A 26,500-nucleotide genomic window follows, 5' to 3' on the forward strand; every position below is an offset into this window, starting at 1 on the left:
TGATCTCCCCAGTGGACCAGTCCAGGGTTGGGGAATGGTGTAGAAGCCAGGGTAGTCCAAGGAGAATTTCGGAAGTGCAATTGGGAAGGACCAAAAATTCAATTTTCTCGTGATGAGGTCCGATGCACATTAGGAGGGGCTCCGTGCGGTAACGCACGGTGCAATCCAACCTGGCTCCGTTGACCGCGGAAATGTGGAGTGGCTTGACAAGACGGGTCACCGGAATGCGGAATTTATTCACAAAGGACTCCCGAATAAAATTCCCAGAAGCTCCAGAGTCCAGGCAGGCCACGGCTGAGAGGGAAGAGCTGGCTGAAGTAGAAATCCGTACAGGCACCGTGAGACGTGGAGAAGCCGACTTAGCATCAAGAGACGCCACACCCACGAGAGCTGGGTGCGAGCGTGCGTTTCCCAGACGTGGAGGACGGATAGGGCAATCCACCAAAAAATGTTCGGTACTGGCACAGTACAGACAAAGATTCTCTTCCTTACGGCGATTCCTCTCTTCCAGGGTCAGGCGAGACCGATCCACTTGCATGGCCTCCTCGGCGGGAGGCCTAGGCGCAGATTGCAGTGGAGACTGTGGGAGAGGTGTCCAGAGATCTAAGTCTTTTTCCTGGCGGAGCTCTTGATGTCTCTCAGAAAAACGCATGTCAATGCGAGTGGCTAGATGAATGAGTTCATGCAGGTTAGCAGGAGTTTCTCGTGCGGCCAGAACATCTTTAATGTTGCTGGATAGGCCTTTTTTAAAGGTCGCGCAGAGGGCCTCATTATTCCAGGATAGTTCAGAAGCAAGAGTACGGAATTGTATGGCGTACTCGCCAACGGAAGAATTACCCTGGACCAGGTTCAGCAGGGCAGTCTCAGCAGAAGAGGCTCGGGCAGGTTCCTCAAAGACACTTCGAATTTCCGAGAAGAAGGAGTGTACAGAGGCAGTGACGGGGTCATTGCGGTCCCAGAGCGGTGTGGCCCATGACAGGGCTTTTCCAGACAGAAGGCTGACTACGAAAGCCACCTTAGACCTTTCAGTAGGAAACTGGTCCGACATCATCTCCAAGTGCAGGGAACATTGCGAAAGAAAGCCACGGCAAAACTTAGAGTCCCCATTAAATTTGTCCGGCAAGGACAGGCGGAGGCTAGGAGTGGCCACTCGCTGCGGAAGGGGTGCAGGAGCTGGCGGAGGAGATGATTGCTGCTGAAGTTGCGACTGAAGTTGCTGCACAATGGTGGACACTTCCGACAGCTGGTGGGTTAGATGGGCGATCTGTCGGGATTGCTGGGCGACCACCGTGGTGATATCAGAGATATAAGGCAGAGGGACGTCAGCGGGATCCATGGCCGGATCTACTGTCACGATGCCGGCTGGCAGGTAGTGGATCCTCTGTGCCAGAGAGGGATTGGCGAGGACCGCGCTAGTGGACCGGTTCTAAGTCACTACTGGTTTTCACCAGAGCCCGCCGCAAAGCGGGATGGTCTTGCTGCGGCGGTAGTGACCAGGTCGTATCCACTAGCAACGGCTCACCTCTCTGACTGCTGATGATAGGCGAGGTACAAGGGAGTAGACAGAAGCAAGGTCGGACGTAGCAGAAGGTCGGGGGCAGGCGGCAAGGTTCGTAGTCAGGGTGGATAGCAGAAGTTCTGGTACACAGGCTTTAGACACACAAAACGCTTTCACTAGGCACAAGGGCAACAAGATCCGGCAAGGAAGTGCATGGGAGGAGGTTAGATATAGTCAGGGACCAGGTGGAAGCCAATTAAGCTGATTGGGCCAGGCACCAATCATTGGTGCACTGGCCCTTTAAGTCTCAGGGAGCTGGCGCGCGCGTGCCCTAGAGAGCGGAGCCGCGCGCCAGCACATGACAGCAGGGGACGGGAACGGGTAAGTGACCTGGGATGCGATTCGCGAGCGGGCGCGTCCCGCTGTGCGAATCGCATCCCCAACGGCCATGACAGTGCAGCGCTCCCGGTCAGCGGGACTGACCGGGGAGCTGCAGGGAGAAAGACGCCGTGAGCGCTCCGGGGAGGAGCGGGGACCCGGAGCGCTAGGCGTAACAGATCTGTTATATTAATAGGGATCTATCCCAAGGATAGGGATCTGTTATATTAATAAGGAACTATCACAAGGGTAGGGATCTATTATATTAATAAGGATCTATCACAAGGATAGGGATCTTTTATATTAATGGGGATCTATCATATGAATAGGGATCTATTATATTAATAAGGATCTATTACAAGGATAGGGATCTTTTATATTAATAAGGATCTATCACAAGGACAGGGATGTATTATATTAATAGGGATCTATAATATGGATCTGGATCCATCATACAGGTCTGGATCTATGATGGTCATTATACCGGTGACTGGGCCAGAACGCTCATATCTGTTTCCAGTCTTAGGCTCCATTTTCCATCAATCTTCCGTACAATGCACCAGAATTGACGTAAAGTAACATTTTTGTAGGTTGAGAAGTTTTGTATTTTTCTTTATCGAGTTATTAATGTCGTCCAGAAATAAACATGTAAACACAACCCGAGGCATGAAAGGGCCCTCAGAGGAGCGCACAGAGCCCCTTTATGTTATGTGGTGTCCGTGTAAAGGGGCGACCGGCCTGTTTTGCATATAATAGTCGGGAATGTGATGGTGACATCAACACAGAAGCCGGAGAAAAGAGTCCTCAATGCTTGGTGTGTTTGTTCAGAACACAAAGGACAAGATGTGGGCCGCGCAAATCACGAGACTGCCAGAACGCGATCTCATACCAGGAGTAGCATGGTACGGGGCGTGTGCACTATAACGCAGATAAGGACATTCATACAATCAATAAAGGGGCCTCCCAGAACTTTACAAAAACACTGGAATTCTAGCTTATTTTTATATTAGTTTTTTCAATTTAAAGAAAAGGAATGAGATCCCAGATGCGTCGGGGATTTTGCTGATTCCATTATCTCCACTTAGTCGTCCAGGAGAGGCGGGAGGGCGGCATGAATGGGGGCCTCTTACTGTACCAACAGCTGGGCTTGTGTGTTTTGTACAGGAATAGCAGAGCAGAGTGCAGCTCTGGGTGTAATGGAATAAGTTCCCCATATCACAGCCCTATGATTGATGGGCACGGCTGTGCTGTTGACCCGCTGATATGGCCCTGGCTGAGTGACAGCTGGGAGCAGCTCAAGTAAAGCCTAACAGGGAGGGAGCATGCGGGGGAGCAGGATTTAAAGAGACGCTCTAATCCCCAGGAGCTCTCTTTGTGCCTGTCTCTCTGGAGAGGTCTCCCTATACCTGGCGTTATTGCTGCGAGGACACTTAGAGGTGAGGACTTCTACTTCTATACAACCTCCTCAGGAATCTCCCGTCTGTCTCTGTTGTGTTTTTCTCGTATTTTTATAACAATCTTCATAGTTTTCGGTGTTTTATAACCTGGTGACATTTTATACGTAAGGAATGTTCTAACATTATCAGGTAGCTGGAAAGTGGTGCGGTATTGTTTGCATTCAGTGGGGTATATGACGAGACTATCGGGGTCCCCAAGTGTGTTTATATAGGTAGTAGGTGACCCCAGTATAATACAGGATACGATGTAGATATTCCTTATAGTGCAGTATCATTTGCACTCAGTGGGGTGTATGATGGTACTTTGGGGTCCTTATGTGTGTATGTATGAGCAGTAGGTGACCATGGTATAATACAGGATCTAATATAGAGATTTTTTATGGTGTGATATCATTTGCATGTGGTGGGATGTATGATGACACTATCGGGGTCCTTATGTGTGCACGTATGAGTAGTAGGCGACCGTGGTATAATACCGGAGCTAATATAGACATTCTGTATTGTGTGCATTTAGTTGGGGGTATGACGGTACTATCGGGGTCCTTATGTGTGCACAGTATAATACCGGAGCTAATAAAGACATTCTGTATTGTGTGCATTCAGTTGGGTGTATGATGACACTATCGGGGTCCCTACGTGTGCACGTATGAGTAGTAGGCGACCGTGGTATAATACCGGAGCTAATATAGACATTCTGTATTGTGTGCAATTAGTTGGGGGTATGACGGTACTATCGGGGTCCTTATGTGTGCACGGTATAATACCGGAGCTAATAAAGACATTCTGTATTGTGTGCATTCAGTTGGGTGTATGATGACACTATCGGGGTCCCTACGTGTGCACGTATGAGTAGTAGGTGACCGCGGTATAATACAGGAGCTAATAAAGACATTCTGTATTATGTGCATTTAGTTGGGTGTATGACGGTACTATCGGGGTCCCTACGTGTGCACGTATGAGTAGTAGGCGACCACAGTATAATACGGGAGATAAAATAGAGATACTTTATGGTGCAGCACATTAAGGGAAATGTTTGCGTCTACAAATCCCAGAGTGTTCCTGTTGCATTTGTTGAGTATGCGCTCTCTTATATTCCTGTACTGTTTCTGTGATGTGTATTCTGGGATTTACTTCCCTTTTCTTGCTCTGTAGACATTGCAATTATTTATAGGTATTAATCCGTCACCGTAGACATCTCAGTAGACTTAGTGACTGCCAAATGGCAGGAATTGCTGGCTCCACACACTCCACTATCCTGAATAGGAAACTTAATGTATTGAGAAGCCCTCCGAGCTGCTGATTTTGAGTTTTCCTCGTTCACTTTTGAGGAGCTTATCTTGCATTACATCGAGGTGCTGACGGTTTTTATCACTGCTCATAAATAATCGATAGTAGTTGTTTTCTCTTTGAATGGTTGGATGTCGAGTCCAATATGAGCATAGTACTGTACAACTATAGCTGTGTTCACATTAGCATCATGGCTGTGCCAGATCTGTAATCCAATTAGGTCTCTGTGGGGTCTCCGGGATTTTCCGGATTCAGTTAAATTGAATTTACTTGCGGCTGTAGATCATATTGAAGTGGTCTATAAGGATTCAAGAGGATTTCTGACCCTTAGTGATCACTTTCTATCAGTTCAAAATGTTAAAAATAAACTCATGTGCTTGAAAATGGTAAAATGTAGCTCCGTGCCCTGAAACGTCGTCTATACTGCGTGACCAGTCGGATGACATGTTGTAGAGGACACAGTGTGATGACGTTGAGACATATTCATGGCATTTATAGGCGGGTAACAAACTGACAAACTGCCCAGGACTCATTTTCTAGAGGGGCCCCCAAGAGACAAGGGCCCCAGCAACATTCAGTCCAGTAGACAGCAAAAGAGAAGACATTTACATACTTATCTGCCTGAAAGTAAAGAGAATTTTTTTTGGGGGGGGGGTCAAAATCCTCCTACAGAGCTTTTGAAATTGCAATGTTTATATCCAGTTCCACTAACCTTTAACATTTCTTTGACTTTCAGGAGAAGCTTCAGGATGGTGAGTAGAGTCTCCCGGCCTCCTTGCTCCTTGTCACTGACTTTGTGTTGAGTATCCGTCTTTCTCGTCTTAAGCTGATTAGCTCTTAGTGTTATGTTGTCATCTTACTAGACATAAAAGCTTTTCAGAAGGATCTAACAAGTCATCTGTCTTGTATATGTGTCTTGATACTTCTCTCACCCTTGCTGTCTCATTTTACCTTCCCTCCGCTCTTTTGTTTGCTCACCCTGGTTCCCCAGCTGTCTCTTGACCAGCTCATATTGGATCATCCTATGTACTCCAAAGATGGAGACTTAAGTGAGGTTTGGGTACCTGGGGCTACCCCTCCTTGGGGAATGAGTCATTCCACAGAAACACCACAAGGAAAGAATAATGGGGAGAATGAAGTGCAACCAAACGAAAATGTTATAGAAAGCTACGAGGATCTGCAGAAGGTTCTGATCAATGCTGGACTTCCCGAGACAGAAGACAGGAGCAAACAACCACGTACAGGTAAGAGAAGCCAAGAGCATCCGTCAGTGAGTGGGGCCACGTATTTACTCCATGCTTCCCTATCACGATTTGACTCTTTATAGTGTATTAGTGTTACTAAAGAGCTGTATTAATGTATCTCCCTGTGCCTAGCCAGAACAGCCATAAAACAGGAGCCTCTGACTGACGTCTACCTATCACTGGGAGCACCGCTAAAAGGCTCATGGGGACTCAATTTTGTATTGAGTCCTAAAAGCTTAGGGAATATGTTGGATAGTGTCACATAGTGTACTTCAAGTGCCCTCAGAGCGGAGCCAAACACCTCATGTGCCCATAGGATGGGACAGATTGCCTAAAGTACCTGCAGAATGGGGCCGATTGCCTTGAGTGCCCACAGGACAGAGCCAATGACTTCAAGTGGCCAAAGAGTGGGACCGATTGTACAGTTGCCTACAGTGTGGGGGCGATGGCTTTAAGTGTCCACAAGATGTGGCTGATTGCCTCAAATGCCCTTGAAGTGACTGGATCTGCCATTTGAGCACATGAGGCAATAGGAACTGCACTGCCCCAATATTCATAAAGCATCTGTAGCATTAGCTGCTGTGTGGAACTTTTGTCCTGCACCATCTGATTACAGGGATGGCGGTGGGGACTGTGGGGACCTCCTGTCCTGCACCTCCAGATTATAGGGATGGTGACTGTGGGGACCTCCTGTCCTGCACCTCCAGATTATAGGGATGGTGACTGTGGGGACCTCCTGTCCTGCACCTCCAGATTATAGGGATGGTGACTGTGGGGACCTCCTGTCCTGCACCTCCTGATTATAGGGATGGTGACTGTGGGGACCTCCTGTCCTGCACCTCCAGATTATAGGGATGGGGGCTGTGGGGACCTCCTGTCCTGCACCTCCTGATTATAGGGATGGTGACTGTGGGGACCTCCTGTCCTGCACCTCCTGATTATAGGGATGGTGACTGTGGGGACCTCCTGTCCTGCACCTCCTGATTATAGGGATGGTGACTGTGGGGACCTCCTGTCCTGCACCTCCTGATTATAGGGATGGTGACTGTGGGGACCTCCTGTCCTGCACCTCCTGATTACAGTTATGGTGACTGTGGGGACCTCCTGTCCTGCACCTCCTGATTATAGGGATGGTGACTGTGGGGACCTCCTGTCCTGCACCTCCTGATTACAGTTATGGTGACTGTGGGGACCTCCTGTCCTGCACCTCCTGATTACAGTTATGGTGACTGTGGGGACCTCCTGTCCTGCACCTCCTGATTATAGGGATGGTGACTGTGGGGACCTCCTGTCCTGCACCTCCTGATTATAGGGATGGTGATTGTGGGGACCTCCTGTCCTGCACCTCCAGATTATAAGGATGGTGACTGTGGGGACCTCCTGTCCTGCACCTCCTGATTATAGGGATGGTGACTGTGGGGACCTCCTGTCCTGCACCTCCTGATTATAGGGATGGTGACTGTGGGGACCTCCTGTCCTGCACCTCCTGATTACAGTTATGGTGACTGTGGGGACCTCCTGTCCTGCACCTCCTGATTATAGGGATGGTGACTGTGGGGACCTACTGTCCTGCACCTCCTGATTACAGTTATGGTGACTGTGGGGACCTCCTGTCCTGCACCTCCTGATTACAGTTATGGTGACTGGGGGGACCTCCTGTCCTGCACCTCCTGATTATAGGGATGGTGACTGTGGGGACCTCCTGTCCTGCACCTCCTGATTATAGGGATGGTGACTGTGGGGACCTCCTGTCCTGCACCTCCTGATTATAGGGATGGTGACTGTGGGGACCTCCTGTCCTGCACCTCCTGATTATAGGGATGGTGACTGTGGGGACCTCCTGTCCTGCACCTCCAGATTATAGGGATGGTGACTGTGGGGACCTCCTGTCCTGCACCTCCTGATTATAGGGATGGTGACTGTGGGGACCTCCTGTCCTGCACCTCCTGATTATAGGGATGGTGACTGTGGGGACCTCCTGTCCTGCACCTCCTGATTATAGGGATGGTGACTGTGGGGACCTCCTGTCCTGCACCTCCTGATTATAGGGATAGTGACTGTGGGGACCTCCTGTCCTGCACCTCCTGATTATAGGGATGGTGACTGTGGGGACCTCCTGATTATAGGGATGGTGACTGTGGGGACCTCCTGTCCTGCACCTCCTGATTATAGGGATTGTGACTGTGGGGACCTCCTGTCCTGCACCTCCTGATTATAGGGATGGTGACTGTGGGGACCTCCTGATTATAGGGATGGTGACTGTGGGGACCTCCTGTCCTGCACCTCCTGATTATAGGGATGGTGACTGTGGGGACCTCCTGTCCTGCACCTCCTGATTATAGGGATGGTGACTGTGGGGACCTCCTGTCCTGCACCTCCTGATTATAGGGATGGTGACTGTGGGGACCTCCTGTCCTGCACCTCCTGATTATAGGGATGGTGACTGTGGGGACCTCCTGTCCTGCACCTCCTGATTATAGGGATGGTGACTGTGGGGACCTCCTGTCCTGCACCTCCTGATTATAGGGATGGTGACTGTGGGGACCTCCTGTCCTGCACCTCCTGATTATAGGGATGGTGATTGTGGGGACCTCCTGATTATAGGGATGGTGACTGTGGGGACCTCCTGTCCTGCACCTCCAGATTATAGGGATGGTGACTGTGGGGACCTCCTGTCCTGCACCTCCTGATTATAGGGATGCTGACTGTGGGGACCTCCTGATTATAGGGATGGTGACTGTGGGGACCTCCTGTCCTGCACCTCCTGATTACAGTTATGGTGACTGTGGGGACCTCCTGTCCTGCACCTCCTGATTACAGTTATGGTGACTGTGGGGACCTCCTGTCCTGCACCTCCTGATTATAGGGATGGTGATTGTGGGGACCTCCTGTCCTGCACCTCCTGATTATAGGGATGGTGACTGTGGGGACCTCCTGTCCTGCACCTCCTGATTATAGGGATGGTGACTGTGGGGACCTCCTGATTATAGGGATGGCGGCGGTGACTGTGGGCGCGCTGCCCTGCTCCACCTCTGTACAAGCTCCACGAACGCTTATACATCCTGAGCCACCCAGCCTGGCTGGATGAGATTATACTGGGTGTGAATAAGATAGGGGATCTTCATAAGACGCCACCGTCACATATGCAAACAGTACGACACACACGACACAGCCAACAAGACTAAGGACCCACATAAAAGAGCTCGTATAGTGACAGCTCGTCGCCTGCACTGGCATCTCACACCCGTAGTCTTCGCACATTATACGGGCTTTACTAGATGTCTCTGTCATAGTTTGATGTATGTTCTTTCTGGGGATACATAGGATCCTGCAAATGTAGTGTGAATCTACTCCAAGGACCTTAAAGGAGTCTCCTGCCTGAAAATCACTCATAATGGTCCGAGAGGAAAGTACAAAGAGTTAAATACGTGGAATGTAATAAGTTTGTTCCACAACTGATCCCTCAAATGAGACCATTTATAGTGACATCAGAGACTGGAGACGTCAGACCCCGCAGCAGGTGAGGGCCCTCCGGGGTCTTAAAGGGGTTGTTCCACAAAATAAAGGTGGTAAAATCAGATGTGTAGCACATACATGTATGTCAAGGAGGACACACGTACTGTTTAAAGCGAATTACATCCCTGGACTCATCTTCTCCCCGATGGATCTGATCACTTCAGGTTTTCTCAGTGAACTGTAACCCTGTGGTTGCCAGGCAACAGAGCGCACACTTTCCCACACTCCCCCAACACTAATACTTCTGGGGCACACTAGGTTTTGCAGTTGAACTGAGCATGTGCAACCACCTTATAGGTTCAGCAGGTTATCAAAGGGTGATCAGATAGTCTACAGATCTTTATAACAGGACATTGGCAAATACACTTGTACACTTATACTGTGTTTCATTTCCCATAATGCAGTACTTAAGACCTATTTGGCCTTGTGAGACAACCCCTTTAAGCTAGCCACACACTGTCAGTAGCTGTAGACTGAACATTCAACAATGATATCTCCCAATATGCATATACACACCTGAACACTCTGCTCAGTGATCTGCCCATACACATGAATACTCTGCTCAGTGATCTGCCCATACACATGAACACTCTGCTCAGTGATCTGCCCATACACATGAACACTCTGCTCAGTGATCTGCCCATACACATGAGCACTCTGCTCAGTGATCTGCCCATACACCTGAACACTCTGCTCAGTGATCTGCCCATACACACAAACACCCTGCTCAGTGATCTGTCCATACACATGAACACTCTGCTCAGTGATCTGCCCATACACACAAACACCCTGCTCAGTGATCTGCCCATACACCTGAACACTCTGCTCAGTGATCTGCCCATACACATGAACACTCTGCTCAGTGATCTGCCCATACACATGAACACTCTGCTCAGTGATCTGCCCATACACATGAACACTCTGCTCAGTGATCTGTCCATACACATGAGCACTCTGCTCAGTGATCTGCCCATACACCTGAACACTCTGATCAGTGATCTGCCCATACACCTGAACACTCTGATCAGTGATCTACCCATACACATGAACACTCTGCTCAGTGATCTGTCCATACACATGAGCACTCTGCTCAGTGATCTGCCCATACACCTGAACACTCTGCTCAGTGATCTGCCCATACACCTGAACACTCTGCTCAGTGATCTGCCCATACACATGAACACTCTGATCAGTGATCTGCCCATACACATGAACACTCAGCTAAGTTCAGCTGAATGCTTACGAGTTCTGGATAGAAAAAATGAAAGTGGGGGGTAAGCTGATGCCTATCTGTCCAAGAACAAAAGAATAGAACAGATGAAATTCGACATGCCCAAATCTTCTGTCCCCCAACATAGTCTGATATGATAGTGGGAAAGCCCAATACGCGAGAAGCCCATACATGAGATGATTGGCCCATCCAGACGAAATTGGGTTTTGCCATCATAAGTGTATGAGGTCCATACTCTCTCTGCACCGGAGGAGCGTCCGCATGGAGACTGTACAGAGGTGGAAGTCCACAAAGTCTTGGGAATCTTCAGCAGGTTGGGGTAGGCTATAAGCTCTGTGCACAGTGGCCTCATATGTCTATGACGCCGATCTTGACTAATCAATGTCCATATGTTAGTACAGCAATGAGACACTGAGGTCCTCCAGGGAGTGTCATCTCCCTCTCGTCCTGATGATTATGAGAGTCTCACATCATGTACCCCCAGCAGTCATGGCCTCTTCTATTTACCATTAATTTTGAGATGTATTGAAGATTCCTGAATAAGGATGAATGAAAATACCAAGAAATAATAGAATATTTTGTGATTTGTCAGGTCATACCATGGATACCACAACCATCTGTGTCTTCGGAGCCCCCAGCTTTGCTATGTCCATTCTGCTTGAGGGTGCGAGACAATGTCCTGGTAAGGCACAAGAGTGGTTTCGGTTTAAAAAACAACTAAAAATAAAGTAAAATCTGTCTCATTGAGTGCATTTTTTTTTTTATTTTTAGGAAAAATACTACTTTGTCTTTCCACCTCATGGTTCTGCCCAGCTCCACCATCTTCAGCCACCACAGTCCCTCTATTTGTCAAACAGGCTGTGACTTTTGATCTGGGGGGTCGCACTTACTTGGACACTTTTTCTCCTCCTCGACGTGTCACTTACCTCTCCTGGTTGGGAGGTCCTCAGTTCCTGGTGGGAGAGCAGTGGGATTGTCCAATGGGGGGATCTCCACAACTTTCCCGTCTCCTGGCCAATACCTTGGGTGTTCGAATCCTCCTGGATACTAAGGAACTACCTCTTACGCCTGCCCTGCTTCTTAGTAATTCCTACCAGTTGGGATCTTGGGGGAAATATACTGCAAAAGCCCAAAGTACAAGGGTGGTGGAGCTTTATCAAAAAGATGGACGAGAAGAGACGATTCGCCAAGAAGTCTCGGTGTTTCTTTCGTCTCACAGGATGAAGGGCCATCAGAAGGTAATCACAAATTTCTCTCTTCGATCTGTTGGTTTTTGAGTTTGTTTTTTACTCACTTTTTCATTTCCCTTCAGGTGGTTTTGAAGACCTTTTGGCCATATCCCGGCCGTTCTCCAACCACCAGCTTCTATTCTTCTGAAGACACTGTCCAGGTGTCAGACGTGGTCGTGGGGCTTCTTTCGGAGCTCCCACAAGGACAAGCAGTAATGCTTGAGGGCTTTGTGACGAGCGTGCCCCCACGTAGGATCAAGCCATCACCGCCGCCCGCCTGTATACCACGTAAGTATGGGGATATAAAGGGGAGAATACTCTGTATGGGAGGGGGGCCAGGAGAGAGTGATACTCTGTAGACTCCTCTCCCGACACCACCTTCCTTCTGTCTCTTCCCTCCCATTCTTTTTTCTGTCCACTTACTTTTTGGTTATCTTCTATTTTTCGTGCACTTTCTCATCTATACATCTCATCGTCCCTCAGTTTCTTGCTTCATATTCAGTCCGTATTTTTTCATGTTCTTTATTAAACATGTTCCTCTCTTATTGCATACCCTGTCAAACTTTCCCTTTTACCTCCTCTATATTACACTGGGCCCTTACTCAATAACTACACCTGCCTCCGGGGCTGGAGAAAACATGGTGGGATTTTTTTTTACGGTTGATTTTTTCCAGCGCTGGACAGCAGCTTCTTGACATTTCGAGGATTCTCTCCTCGTGTCCCTGATATACGAAACTGTCAGATTTGATTGTGTCTGTATTGAAGGAGGGTCAGTTCTTTCTCTCTATCTTTCTCTCTCTTTCTTTCATCTGTGCTTCTTTCATTCTCCACTTTCTTCGACTTCTGCCTTCCTCCTTCTCCCTCTCTCTCTTCCTGTATTACTGTCTCTGCCCCACCCCCCAGGCTGCTCCGTGCGCCCCCCAGAGCTGACGATCCGTCTCTGTGCCGTTGTCTGCCGATCTCGCGGAGACCAACCAATCCTAAGCAAGGTAACGGGGCTGCCCCCATACTCCAGGGGCTTGTACCCCCCCCCCCCCCAATCTTCAATCCCCCTATCCTGAGCCCCTGAAGAGAAGAGTTTAGATTTTATAATAAGACATCACTGTCCCAGATGTTTTTCGAGCATATAGTGTATGTTCACCAGTGATTGTTTTAATCATTTTGTGTTGATCTGTATTGTATTTTATGTAATCCATAAGATCTATGATGCCTCTTTTGCAGGTGGTATGTATGGTCGGCCGGGCAGAGAAGCCTCTCTGTCATCGGGTCACACTCCCTCAGTCCTTGGACACCACATTAGAGTTATGGGGAGTGTTGGATAAGAATCAGAAAAGAAACATATGGGTCCAAATCAAAGAAGCCTCAGAAAAGGCGATGAAAGTGATAATGGAGGAAGAGAAAAAAATGAGCTCTAAAGAAAGGGGAGGGAACAAGGTGCAAACTGATGTCCTCGGTACGGCTCCCACTTACGCCAAGTAACATATAAACATGTTTAGCTTTGCTAATAGGAAATTAAATTATGGGTGAGATTAAGGCCCCCAGACACATTAGCGAAAAGTCAACCTAACCTGACGATATTACTCCTGTGTGTGGGCCTCCTGACTTACTCCTGTGTGTGGACCTCCTGACTTACTCCTGTGTGTGGGCCTCCTGACTTACTCCTGTGTGGGGGCCTCCTGACTTACTCCTATGTGTGGGCCTCCTGACTTACTCCTGTGTGTGGGCCTCCTGACTTACTCCTATGTGTGGACCTCCTGACTTACTCCTGTGTGTGGGCCTCCTGACTTACTCCTGTGTGTGGGCCTCCTGACTTACTCCTATGTGTGGGCCTCCTGACTTACTCCTGTGTGTGGGCCTCCTGACTTACTCCTATGTGTGGACCTCCTGACTTACTCCTATGTGTGGACCTCCTGACTTACTCCTGTGTGTGGGCCTCCTGACTTACTCCTGTGTGGGGGCCTCCTGACTTACTCCTATGTGTGGACCTCCTGACTTACTCCTGTGTGTGGGCCTCCTGACTTACTCCTATGTGTGGACCTCCTGACTTACTCCTATGTGTGGACCTCCTGACTTACTCCTGTGTGTGTACCTCCTGACTTACTCCTGTGTGTGGACCTCCTGACTTACTCCCGTGTGTGGGCCTCCTGACTTACTCCCGTGTGTGGGCCTCCTGACTTACTCCTGTGTGTGGACCTCTTGACTTACTCCTGTGTGGGGGCTTCCTGACTTACTCCTGTGTGTGTACCTCCTGACTTACTCCTGTGTGTGGGCCTCCTGACTTACTCCTGTGTGTGGACCTCGTGACTTACTCCTGTGTGGGGGCCTCCTGACTTACTCCTGTGTGTGGGCCTCCTGACTAACTCCCGTGTGTGGACCTCCTGACTTACTCCTGTGTGTGGGCCTCCTGACTTACTCCTGTGTGGGGGCCTCCTGACTTACTCCTGTGTTTGGACCTCCTGACTTACTCCTGTGTGTGGGCCTCCTGACTTACTCCTGTGTGTGGGCCTCCTGACTTACTCCTGTGTGTGGACCTCCTGACTTACTCCCGTGTGGGGGCCTCCTGACTTACTCCTGTGTTTGGACCTCCTGACTTACTCCCGTGTGTGGGCTTCCCGACTGTGTTATCGCACATTTCTGTTCAGACTATAATTTAACCCCTAGTGAACACAGTGGAGTGTTTACTGTCTATGAAGCGAGTGTAGATGCTGTGCTCGCTTCATAAAACGTGAGTGACAGCTGCTATCAGGAGCACTCACTTACAGTCAATGGCGGACATTGGTGTGATGTCTGCAATTAACCTTTTAGATGCTGTGATCAGCATCAATCACCGCATTTAAAGGGTTAATGGCAAAGAATTTAAGGAAAATGAAGGTGCTTGTGGGTTCAGGGGAGCTCACCGACCCCCCACTACATGATTCCAGGGGTCCGATGAGCAAAATGGCAGCTGAAGGTCTGATCCTTACCATCACTCCTCTAATATAGTCTGCCTCAGGCAGACTGTACTAGTAGAGCGCCGATATCACTGTACAATCCTTTAGCACATCACTGTAGGGAATGCAATCTAAGGCTTGTATATAATAGTCCCTTATGGAGACCTATAAAGTGTAAAAAAACTGAACATTTTTTTATAATGATATATAAACCTCTCCCCTAAATTTTTTTGTCACTCCTTTTCCCATATTACAAATTAAGAAAATTTTGAAAAAAAAATAAAAAATTTCATATTGCTGCATGTGGAATTGTCCAAACTATTAAAATAGAATGTAAATTTAACCGTGCGGTGAACAGTGTAAATGTCAAAAAAATACTAAAGTCCAGAAATGCTGATTTATGGTCAAATCATATATGAGAAAAAAATTATAAAAAGTCCCATAAAAGCAAAACATGGATAAAAACTACAGATCACGGCGCAAAAAATGAGCCCTTATACAGCCGCGTATACGGAAAAATAAGAACATTATAGGGGTCAGAAGAGGAGCATTTTAGGTTCTTACGAAAAGGGAATAAAAAATAAAATTTAAACAAAACCTATATAAACTGGGTATTGTTGCAATCGTATGGACCTATAGAATAAAGAGAACGCATCATTGATATCGTAAAAACATGACCCACAAAATTAGCAAAATTGCGTTTATTTGTTGTTGTTTTGTTTTAATTTCTCCCCACAAATTGGTTGAGCCATATATTAAATGATAAAATTAAAGAAGTAAAAATCCAATTGGTTATGCAAAAACAAGAAATACAAGAGTTAAGTCAAGGAGGAAAAATCAAAATGGCAAAAATGAAGGCGACAAGACCAAAACCCACTGTGTCCTTAAAGGGGTACTCCGCCTCTAGACATCTTATCCCCTATCCAAAGAATTGGGGACAGGATGTGTGATTGCGGAGGTCCCGCCGTTGGCTGGTCCCACCATCTCCCTGCTGCACCCAGCGTTCGTTTAGACTCTTTAGAGTGTCGGGTGCAGCGCTAGAGGCTCGTGACGTCACGGCCATGCCCCTCAATGAAAGTCTATGGGAGTGGGCGTGATGGCCATCACGCCCCCTCCCATAGACTTGAATTGAGGGGGCGTGACCGTGACATCACAAGCCTCCACCCCACAACACCAGTCATCCGGCGTGGAGGGAAGTTCACTCTGTGCACCGGATGTCTGGGGTGCCGCAGCTGAGATCACGGGGGTCCCCAGGGGCAGGACCCCTGTGATCAGACATCTTATGCCCTATCCTTTGATATGTTTAGGGGCGGAGTACCCCTTTAAGTGGTTAAAGGGGTTGTGGGCTCAGAAAAGTGTTAAGTGTTGTGGAGAGAACAGGAGAAATTTAAGTGACCCCCTCTAATGCTATGGCCGGACCCCTGTATGCTGTCATCTGTAATATTTCCAGGCGATCTCCACACACTCATTTTCTCCTTCTCCTCTGTGATCCCAAGGTGTGGATATGCTTCTTACTTGTGTTGACTACATGGTGTCACCCGTCATTCTCGGTGTAACCACTGATCTATGTCTGGAAAGTTGTGGGATCCAGGAATGTGTTCTCGGAAGCCTGGCAGCCGGGAAATCCACCAGCGTTGACTCCGCGTCTGGGCCTCTTATCGAAACAATGCTTCGCCGTTCTATGACGTACGTGATGGAAGGAAAAGATGTCTTGATGATCGGTGCCGGTGGCATCAGCAAAAAGTTCATCTGGCAGGCCGCGCAGAGTTACGGGATCAAGGTAAGAGGTCGTCTAGATCTGAAGGTCTCTTATGTTGACTTGATATATCTACACAAACCGTCCAGGACTCTAATACGTAGGTACAAGGGTAGGGCACATGGGTAGGGCACTGGACTGAATCCTCAGGTAACACAAGTTCTATGGCTGGGTCCACATTTGGGTGGAAGGTTCCCCTAAGGAGCCGCCATTGCAGCTTCTGTCGAATTTACCCCCCCCCCCCCAAATAATGTCACTGTTGCAGGATGTGACAGATCGGGCACTGATACCATTATGTATTATTATACAGTATGTATTTTGCTTAAGGGCCCAATAAAATGACCAGAATGATAGAAATTCCATAAGTTTTGCACTAATTTTCTGTCTCTCTTACAGATCCATATGGTGGAGTCAAACCCGGGACATTTTGCCTCATCCCTTGTCACCACCTTCATCCATTATGACTATGACGATAGCTCCTGTAGTGACGAGGAACATGCTCAGAACATCTTGTCTATAGTCAGGGACAAAGGTCTCCATCTTTCAGGGTGTATGGCATTTTGGGATGAGTGCACCATCCTGGCAGCCATATTGTGTCGTATGTTAGGTCTTCCCGGTCCTCCTCCGAATGCTGTGAGACTTGCCAAGCGCAAGACCCAAACCCAGCTGTGTCTCCTCAACATGACAGCTCCATCTCCACCATTTCCATACGCTGGGGCATTTGGCGTTCCCTGCTTTCCTCTAGGTCCTGGAACAGGGGGGGTAGAAGCGGCAGAGTCAATCCTTTCATACCCATTGGTGTTAAAGCCAGAATCTGGGGCAGGAGCTGTTGGCGTTCGCTTAGTCCAGGATGCAGAGGAGTGTAGAAGCTTAGTTAAAAAGATGGGGGTAGAGCCCGAAGCGTCTAAGCTTATAATGAATGATGAATACTCCTCCATAGATGCCGGTGGAGTCCATCATAAAGAAAATGGCTGTAAGCCAAGAAATGGAGAGAGTAGGGAGCTGGCGGTCCCTGAAGTGGGACTATCAAATGGAGTAAGCAGTGATGATGAACCGGTCAAGGTTGCAGTTCAGACACCTCCTCCTCTCCTGGCTGAGTATATCACCGGCTCAGAGCACGATGTGGATTTGGTCCTGGGTTTTAATGGCCGTCTTTTGGCAGCTTACGTATCAGACAATGGGCCGACTCTACTTCCTGGTTTCACTGAAACCGCTGCAGCGCTTCCATCCCGACTTAGTCAAGAACGGCGTTGCCAGCTGGTTCAGGCCGCTTCACGCAGTTGTAGAGCTTTAGGTCTGTACCCCGGGGTTTTCAATGTAGAACTCAAAATGACTGAATCCGGTCCACGATTGCTTGAGATTAACCCCCGAATGGGTGGATTTTATCTTCGTGATTGGATTCGCCATATCTACGGCACTGACCTGGTGCTCGTTGCCCTTGCCTTGTCCTGTGGGCTGGAGCCTGCGTTACCAGAGAAGGGTGCCCAGGAGAGTGCCGTTCTAGTTGGCATTATGTGCACAGGAGAATCTCACGAGGAGGCTTTGGGCAGCACAGCAAATCCACAGAGATTGTCCGAGCTGCACAATGCGGGATACATCAGATTCAACCGTCTCGAAGGTTGCCCGGTGCACAAACCGGATCAGGAACCATACTGCAATGTGGCATGTCAGGGGGAGAACCAGAAGGAGGCCAGGGAGAGGCTTCTGGGGGTGTGCTCTGCGCTCGGCTTCGATTCTCAGAGATATCCATTGCGTTATTTGACTGGGGAGTTCCAGTCCAAGATGGTAGTGAATGAAGTCTAAGGGTGGAAAAAGTGGAGGATCGGTGGGAACAAATATAAGGACTACTGTAAGAAAATAGGGATCAGTCTCCTTCTTAACATATTTTCACCCGAACAATAAATTTTACGATGGCACTACCTCCCCGACACCCAGTTTGGCCATAAATATCTGAGAGGTGGAGGTCCCATCCTGGTCCCTGACCCGTGTGCCAGCACTTTTGGCAAAGCTTGATGCCCTGGCTCCAATGGCGAGGTAGTTGAGCGCCACTGAGACCGCGGGAGATGTGGGGAGGGCTGATCCAATGGCGCTGATCTCTAAAAAGTGGAGGTCCTAAAGGTGAGACCCCACCCAAAAGATATCTATGGCAAATTCCATAGACAGGAAACCTTCTTCAGGTCTAAGTATTGAGTATTCTTGAGGGTTTCTGGGAGATTGTTGCCTCAGACAAAAATTCAGGATATAATAGTTATTCCCACTTGTCTAGTTGGCGGTGACTTTTTGGGTATTATTTTATGTATTAAATGTATTTTTACTGTTTTCAGTATTTTTAAAAATGAATCTGATCCAGATGATCTTGGGCAAATTTATTAGGGTCAAGTCAAATACTAGAAGTTCTAACTGGAGGAGAAATTACAAACAATTTGTTCTGGAAAGTTTTGCTTCTTCCCCCTCATCGAACGAATGAACAAATCAAAGGGAAAAACATATATGGCCGATCTGTATCTCTGACCCCTGGGACCTCAACCGGTCATCAGAACAGGGCTGAGATGTACCAGACACACATTAAGCCGAGCCGCGTGCCAGCTCTGCCACTTCTATCCTACTGATCGGCGGTGGTCCCAGGAGTCAGACCCCCTCATGTTTATTTTTCTTTTTTTTCCCATTAATGACAAATTCTGTAAAATATAAAAAATTATGATCGATTTTTAAATCTACAAATGTACAGTATATTCTATAAACAATAAAAGTTGGATAAAACCTTGCTTGACGCTTGTGACATCACAGGTCAGAAAGACGCCCCAAAGACAACATATTGTTCCATTCAGCCTCCTACATCGTTGTTCATACTTTCATACGTTCATACCATTCAGCCATCAGCAGTGACAGGGGGGGGGGGGGGGTGCACATACTTTCTGAATACTTGAGGCATAACCATGTTCATCCAGGGTCACGTCCTCATAGACTTATAATGGAGCCATCTAGTGGAGCTGGATGGAGATCGCTGCGAACTGAGGAGTGAAGCACAAGGCAGCATGCTTCTCTCTACTTATCTAAGGAGCTTGTGATGGTTGGAAGCCCCAAATAACAATGAATCCATAGTGATGCCCACTGGACCCCTATAAGAATCATAGCTGTGGGCCTCCAAATGTGTTATGGCTACCGGCCAATAAAGGGGTTTTCTCACCAATGACAGGATCGGTTAGGAGTCTTTGACTGCTGGGAGCCCCACTGATCAGCAGCATCAGGGTCTAGTGTTCCCTTATTAGAATGGAGGGGCTCTCCCATAGAACACCGCTCGGCTATCTTCTTCAGGCCTGTAGAGTCGAATGGCGCTTCAAGGGGTACTCTGCCCCTAGGAATCTTATCCCCTATCCAAAGGATAGGGGATAAGATGTCTGATAGCGGGGGTCCAGCAGCTGGGACCTCCTCCGATCTCTGAATGCTGGGTAAGGGCAGCGGGGGTCATTACGTAATGACCACACCCTTTGTGACGTCATGCCACACTCCTCAATGTCAGTCTATGGGAGAGGGCATGGTGGCCGCCACGCACCCTCCCATAGACTTGAGGAGCATGGTGTGATGTCACGAGGGGCGTGGTCATGACGTCACTAATCCCTCCGCCTGCTCCAAGCGTTCAGAACAAAATTTCTGAGCGCACACCTACCCACTGCCTGGAAGAACGTGAAGGACATATCACTGAAACCTCATACTCCAAGGTGAGCGTGGTCAGGAGCGTAGACTTCACCCACCATCCAATTTGACACTGTCATTAAATGTCACAATCTTAGTCCAGAGCTGTCAGCAGGCCAGATGGCAAAGAGTTACAATGACTTGGGGTCTATCCAATGACTAGGGTCTCCTCACAATGGGTCCCACTCCCTTCTACTAGTCTGACACCTTCAGTCTCATCAACATCGCTTTACCGTGCAAAGTCTCCAACAAGATGAGCGCGAGTACAAAGGCACTGACCATCTCAAGTTCCTTTTCTTCTTCCATCTGTGGTGTACTACTGGGGTGATGTACTGTTCGTGATGCCAGGGTAGAGTTAACCACCACGCTCCAATGTTTAGACATTTCTCATGGGCCGAGCACTGGGGTAAATAATGACCACAGAAGTAGGGTTATGGAAAAATATATTTTATTGAGGCAGGAATGATGGTAATATCCTTTACACTACAGGTCAAAGCGGGAAAGATGCAGAGTAACCCTTGGGAGGGTGTGTCCTTGCTGGGACATGTAGTTACATTCGCTTGACTATATTGTGGTTGCAGCAGACTATATACTTTAGCTTTAGAGTTGTGACAGCCCACGCTGACTTTAGACTGACTGAAGAACATTCCCCCGGAGCTTCTAGCTTATCAGGTTTGGAACGGTACCAGTTCATTGGGGTTCTTGGAAATTGTGTGCCCGTAGATTTTAGACTTCTCTTCAGGCCTCCACTGACTTCTCCCAGCTCTTCTCCACACTGTACCTTTGCTCACACTAGACTGAATAGCTCCTCCCCCCTACACTACATAAGGATTAATGTGGGGGCATCTCATTGGACCATCAGGATCCCATGGTTTACTCGGCACCACTACCCTTAAAGGGGTACCCCACTGCACCAGCATCCAGAACATTTAGTTCCGAACGCTGGGTGCGGGCTGCGGGGGTCAGGACATCACTGCCACGCCCCTTGCGATGTCACGTCATGCCCCCTCAATGCAAGTCTATGGGTGGGGGCCTGATAGTCGTCACACCCCCTCCCAAAGACTTGCATTGAGGGAGCATGGCATGACATTGCGAGAAGGGTGGTATGACGTTGGGAGGGGCGTGGTCGTGGCGTCAAAACCCCCGCAACCCGCACCCAGCAGTTGAAACTAAATGTTCCGGACGCCGGGGCAGTGGAGTACCCTTTTAAAGATACAGTAGCACTGATATATATATATATATATATATATATATATATATATATAAATATATATATATGCATTACACAAAATAGCATAAAGCAATACACCCTGGAGTAGTGGGCCCAGAACAGTGACACAAGAAGTGCCTGAAGCAACGTTTACCTGACAGGACAACATCCTGCACTGGGTTACCACAAATTTAAATAAAAAAGTAAAATAAATAAAAACTAATTGATTAGATGGGAAATAAGTGGAATCGCCAACAGTATTTCCTTGAGCTCCAAACACTGGTAACCTTAGACTGGCGGCCATCCATGAGCCTAGTGATCCAGACTAGCAGACACCCCCCCCCCCCCCTCAAATAATGCCGCCATGGTCAGCATTATTGCAGACAACAAGACTCCGATAGATGACTGGACCCGGTGATGATGGCAGTCAGGAATGATGTAGAATATGACCCGACAGGTACAAAGGACTGACCATAAGTAGCTATTCTTAATCTTTCTCTAGAGTCTAGACCAATTCTTGAGCTCTACCCTATGTCCAGTCATGAGTCCTCCTCACTGTCCCAAGAGAAACTGAGGAAACAAGAACCCAAAGAAATACAACAAATAACTAAATACAAACTCAAAGAGCACAATCTGCACACACTATAATCCTCACACACTATACAGAGCATACACTATAATCCACACAGATCATACACTATAATCCACACAGATCATACACTATAATCCTCACAGATCAGACACTATAATCCTCACAGATCATACACTATAATCCGCACAGATCATACACTATAATCCTCACAGATCATACACTATAATCCTCACAGATCATACACTATAATCCTCACAGAGCATACACTATAATCCTCACAGATCATACACTATAATCCGCACAGATCATACACTATAATCCGCACAGATCATACACTATAATCCGCACAGATCATACACTATAATCCTCACACACTATAATCCTCACACACTATAATCCTCACACACTATAATCCACACAGATCATACACTATAATCCACAAAAACCAGACACTATAAACCACACACACTATAATCCGCACAGATCATACACTATAATCCTCACAGATCATACACTATAATCCTCACAGATCAGACACTATAATCCTCACAGATCATACACTATAATCCGCACAGATCATACACTATAATCCGCACAGATCATACACTATAATCCTCACACACTATAATCCTCACACACTATAATCCTCACACACTATAATCCACACAGATCATACACTATAATCCACAAAAACCAGACACTATAAACCACACACACTATAATCCGCACAGATCATACACTATAATCCTCACAGATCATACACTATAATCCGCACAGATCATACACTATAATCCTCACAGATCATACACTATAATCCTCACAGATCATACACTATAATCCTCACAGATCATACACTATAATCCGCACAGATCATACACTATAATCCGCACAGATCATACACTATAATCCTCACAGATCATACACTATAATCCTCACAGATCATACACTATAATCCTCACAGATCATACACTATAATCCACACGCACTATAATCCTCACAGATCATACACTATAATCCGCACAGATCATACACTATAATCCGCACAGATCATACACTATAATCCGCACAGATCATGCACTATAATCCTCACACACTATAATCCTCACAGATCATGCACTATAATCCTCACACACTATAATCCTCACAGATCATACACTATAATCCTCACAGATCATACACTATAATCCGCACAGATCATACACTATAACCCTCACACACTATAATCCTCACAGATCATACACTATAATCCTCACACACTATAATCCTCACACACTATAATCCTCACACACTATAATCCTCACACACTATAATCCTCACATAGCATACACTATAATCCTCACAGATCATACACTATAATCCGCACAGATCATACACTATAACCCTCACACACTATAATCCTCACAGATCATACACTATAATCCTCACAGATCATACACTATAATCCTCACAGATCATACACTATAATCCTCACAGATCATACACTATAATCCACACACACTATAATCCTCACAGATCACACACTATAATCCTCACATAGCATACACTATAATCCTCACAGATCATACACTATAATCCGCACAGATCATACACTATAATCCTCACAGATCATACACTATAATCCTCACAGATCATGCACTATAATCCTCACACACTATAATCCTCACAGATCATACACTATAATCCGCACAGATCATACACTATAATCCTCACAGATCATACACTATAATCCGCACAGATCATACACTATAATCCGCACAGATCATACACTATAATCCTCACAGATCATACACTATAATCCTCACACACTATAATCCGCACACACTATAATCCTCACACACTATAATCCGCACAGATCATACACTATAATTTAAGATTTTCCTAGTATGATGACGGAAAATATAGATTTTATAAAGACAGGAGGCTCGTATCAAATGCAAAGTCTTTCTTTATTCAGCTCAATAGCAGAAAGAAATGTACTGTAAATTCAAACTGAAAGAAAAAATAGAGAGGGATGCAGGTCCCATAGCAACTGACCACATCCCTCCTCTTACAATTCCACCAATCACATCCGACCTTGCTCCATAAAACCTGGCTCTGGCTCCACCTCCTCTTTCTTGCTGCCAGAATCCACGGAACAGAGACCCGCCAAAGCAAAAGTCCTCAGTATAGCAACCGTAATCCACATCTGGAGAAGGCCGGAATACCCCAACTGAACTCGAAGAACCTCTTCCACGAACACGGAAGTCGTCAACCATCAGGACACGAACCAGTCAACCACCACGACAAAACTTCTCAATATCCTGCAACACAGAAACATAAACCATGACAGGGAGGGTAATAAACATCGGGAGGGATGATACTCGCCTCCTGTCTTTATAAAATCTATATTTTCCGTCATCATACTAGGAAAATCTTAAATTTTATGTCAGACAGGAGGCTCGTATCAAATGCAAGTTCAAAGCAATACTATAACACAAAGCACTTAACATCTCACAATATAGATTTAGGCGGTTCAGGCCTAAAATAAAAGGTCCTGAAGGTATCTTCCGATGACCAATCCGCCGCTTTCAAAATATCCGACAACGAACCTCCCGCCTGCGCCACCTTAGTGGCCATGGCTCCCCTAGTAGAGTGCGCCCAAAAGAGCGACACATCCACACCTGCCAAAGCCAAAGTCTCCCGAACCCAACGCAAAAGCGTCGGAGAAGAAACCGGTAAAAACGGCGCCGAAAAAGAAATCAGCAACTGCGAATATCGTGGAGACCGAGACGATTGCGTCCTGTTCTCATATTCCCGCAAACAGCGTACCACACACAGTTTGGGGTGCGCAGGGAACAAAGGATAAAAAACAGTACGTAAATTCGGAGTAAACTGTCTCCTCGAGATGTCCAACGCACGTACATGGGAAACACGTTTAATAGAAACTAGGCATAACAGAACCGTAAGCTTGAAAGATAGCAACTTGAGGGACAGCACATCATTGTCTTCCCAAGAGGAAAACATGCGAAGGACCAGAGACACATCCCAGGTGGCTAAATAACGAGGAGCTGGAGGGCGCCTAAACTTGATACCCTTTAGAAGGCGGCAAACCAACGGATGTTGCCCAACCGCCACTCCGTCCGATGGGATGTGTTGGGCCGAAATCGCCGACCTATAGACATTAATGGTTCTATAGGCTTTACCGTCCTCAAACGCCTCAGACAGATAATTCAGCACTCCGGACACAGGGGCTTGAATGGGATCCATCTGCCGTTGTGAGCACCAATGAACCCATAATCCCCAGGCAGATCGGTAAGCCGATCTGGTCCCCGGGGCCCAAGCCTCAAGCATGAGATCTCGAGCAGATCGTGATAACTCCGGATCAGATCCTGCCGACCCGATATCAACCAGGCCACTAACGGTAACTGACCCGATAATAACGGGTGCGGCTCCTCCGCTGGATTCAGAAGAAGATCGGAGAGTAGCGGACACACCCGCGGACAATCTATGGTCATCCCCAGAATTTGAGGGAACCACGACTGGGTCGGCCACCACGGGGTAATCAACACCATCGTGGCTTCCTGTGCCCCCGCCTGCCATAATACCCGGGGTATCATGGCGAACGGTGGAAACGCATACAGCGTTCCCTGGGGCCACCTCTGACGGAACGCATCTGTCGCTACGGCCTCCGGATCCGGTCTCCAACTGAAGAACCGACGAAGTTTGCGATTGAGACGAGATGCAAACAGGTCCAGGTTCAGAGGACCCCATAACTTCTGAATGGCAGAAAAAAACATCGGGTGCAGTGTCCAATCGCTGCCATCTACTAGATGTCTGGAGTTCCAATCCGCCACGGAATTGGAGACTCCTGGCAGATATTCTGCCTGAAGAACCACGTTCTTCTCTAGACAGAACAACCACAGATCTTTCGCCAGATCCGTCAATTTCCGAGATCTCGTGCCCCCGAGATGGTTGATATACTGCACAGCTGTGATGTTGTCCATGCGCAACAAAATGCAGCAATCTCTCATGTGAGAGGCAAAACTCCTGAGGGCAAACGAACCCGCGAGCAACTCCAGGCAATTGATGTGCCATTGTGACTCTGCAGGAGACCATTTGCCCCCTGTTGTGGCTGATCCGCAGCGGGCACCCCAACCGCTTAGACTGGCATCCGACTCTATGATAAGATCTTCCGTAAGATCGTCCTTCCATTCCAATCTTGGACATGTCGTAGCCACCACAACAGTTCCTCTCGAGCCTCCGGTGATAGCGGTACCTGAGCCGCATAAGTCGGGCCTGATCTTCAGTCTCTGAAGCGCCCTGTAATGCAGAGGCGCCGGGAAAATGGCCTGAATTGAGGAGGACAGAAGCCCCACAATTCGAGCAATAGCCCGAAGGGACACCAACCGTTTGCGTAGTAACGACCGGATCTCATTGCGCAAGAGGATCAATTTCTTGTGTGGCAGACTCAAAGTCGCCGATTGGGTATTCACCATGAAC

At 47.7% G+C, this 26,500-nt stretch overlaps 1 protein-coding gene across 2 annotated transcripts; it reads left to right on the top strand.

The window, feature by feature from the left end:
* The first annotated feature begins 2,870 nt into the window (after positions 1–2,870).
* On the top strand, positions 2,871–19,291 carry CARNS1 (carnosine synthase 1). 2 transcript variants are annotated; one of them, XM_056528914.1, is made up of 10 exons: positions 2,871–3,312; positions 5,357–5,372; positions 5,612–5,864; positions 11,204–11,293; positions 11,383–11,849; positions 11,924–12,128; positions 12,744–12,829; positions 13,062–13,293; positions 16,267–16,550; positions 16,923–19,291. In XM_056528914.1, the coding sequence occupies exons 2-10, from the start codon at positions 5,370–5,372 to the stop codon at positions 18,327–18,329; spliced, it is 3,027 nt and encodes a 1,008-aa protein (XP_056384889.1). In that variant the 5' UTR covers positions 2,871–3,312; positions 5,357–5,369; the 3' UTR covers positions 18,330–19,291. The 2 variants fall into 2 exon arrangements, with proteins under 2 accessions (XP_056384889.1, XP_056384891.1); XM_056528916.1 differs by lacking the exon at positions 2,871–3,312 and adding an exon at positions 5,161–5,247.
* Positions 19,292–26,500: the final 7,209 nt, after the last annotated feature.

This window comes from Hyla sarda, chromosome 7 (assembly GCF_029499605.1).
Source record: "Hyla sarda isolate aHylSar1 chromosome 7, aHylSar1.hap1, whole genome shotgun sequence".
Classification (NCBI taxonomy): Eukaryota; Metazoa; Chordata; class Amphibia; order Anura; family Hylidae; genus Hyla; species Hyla sarda.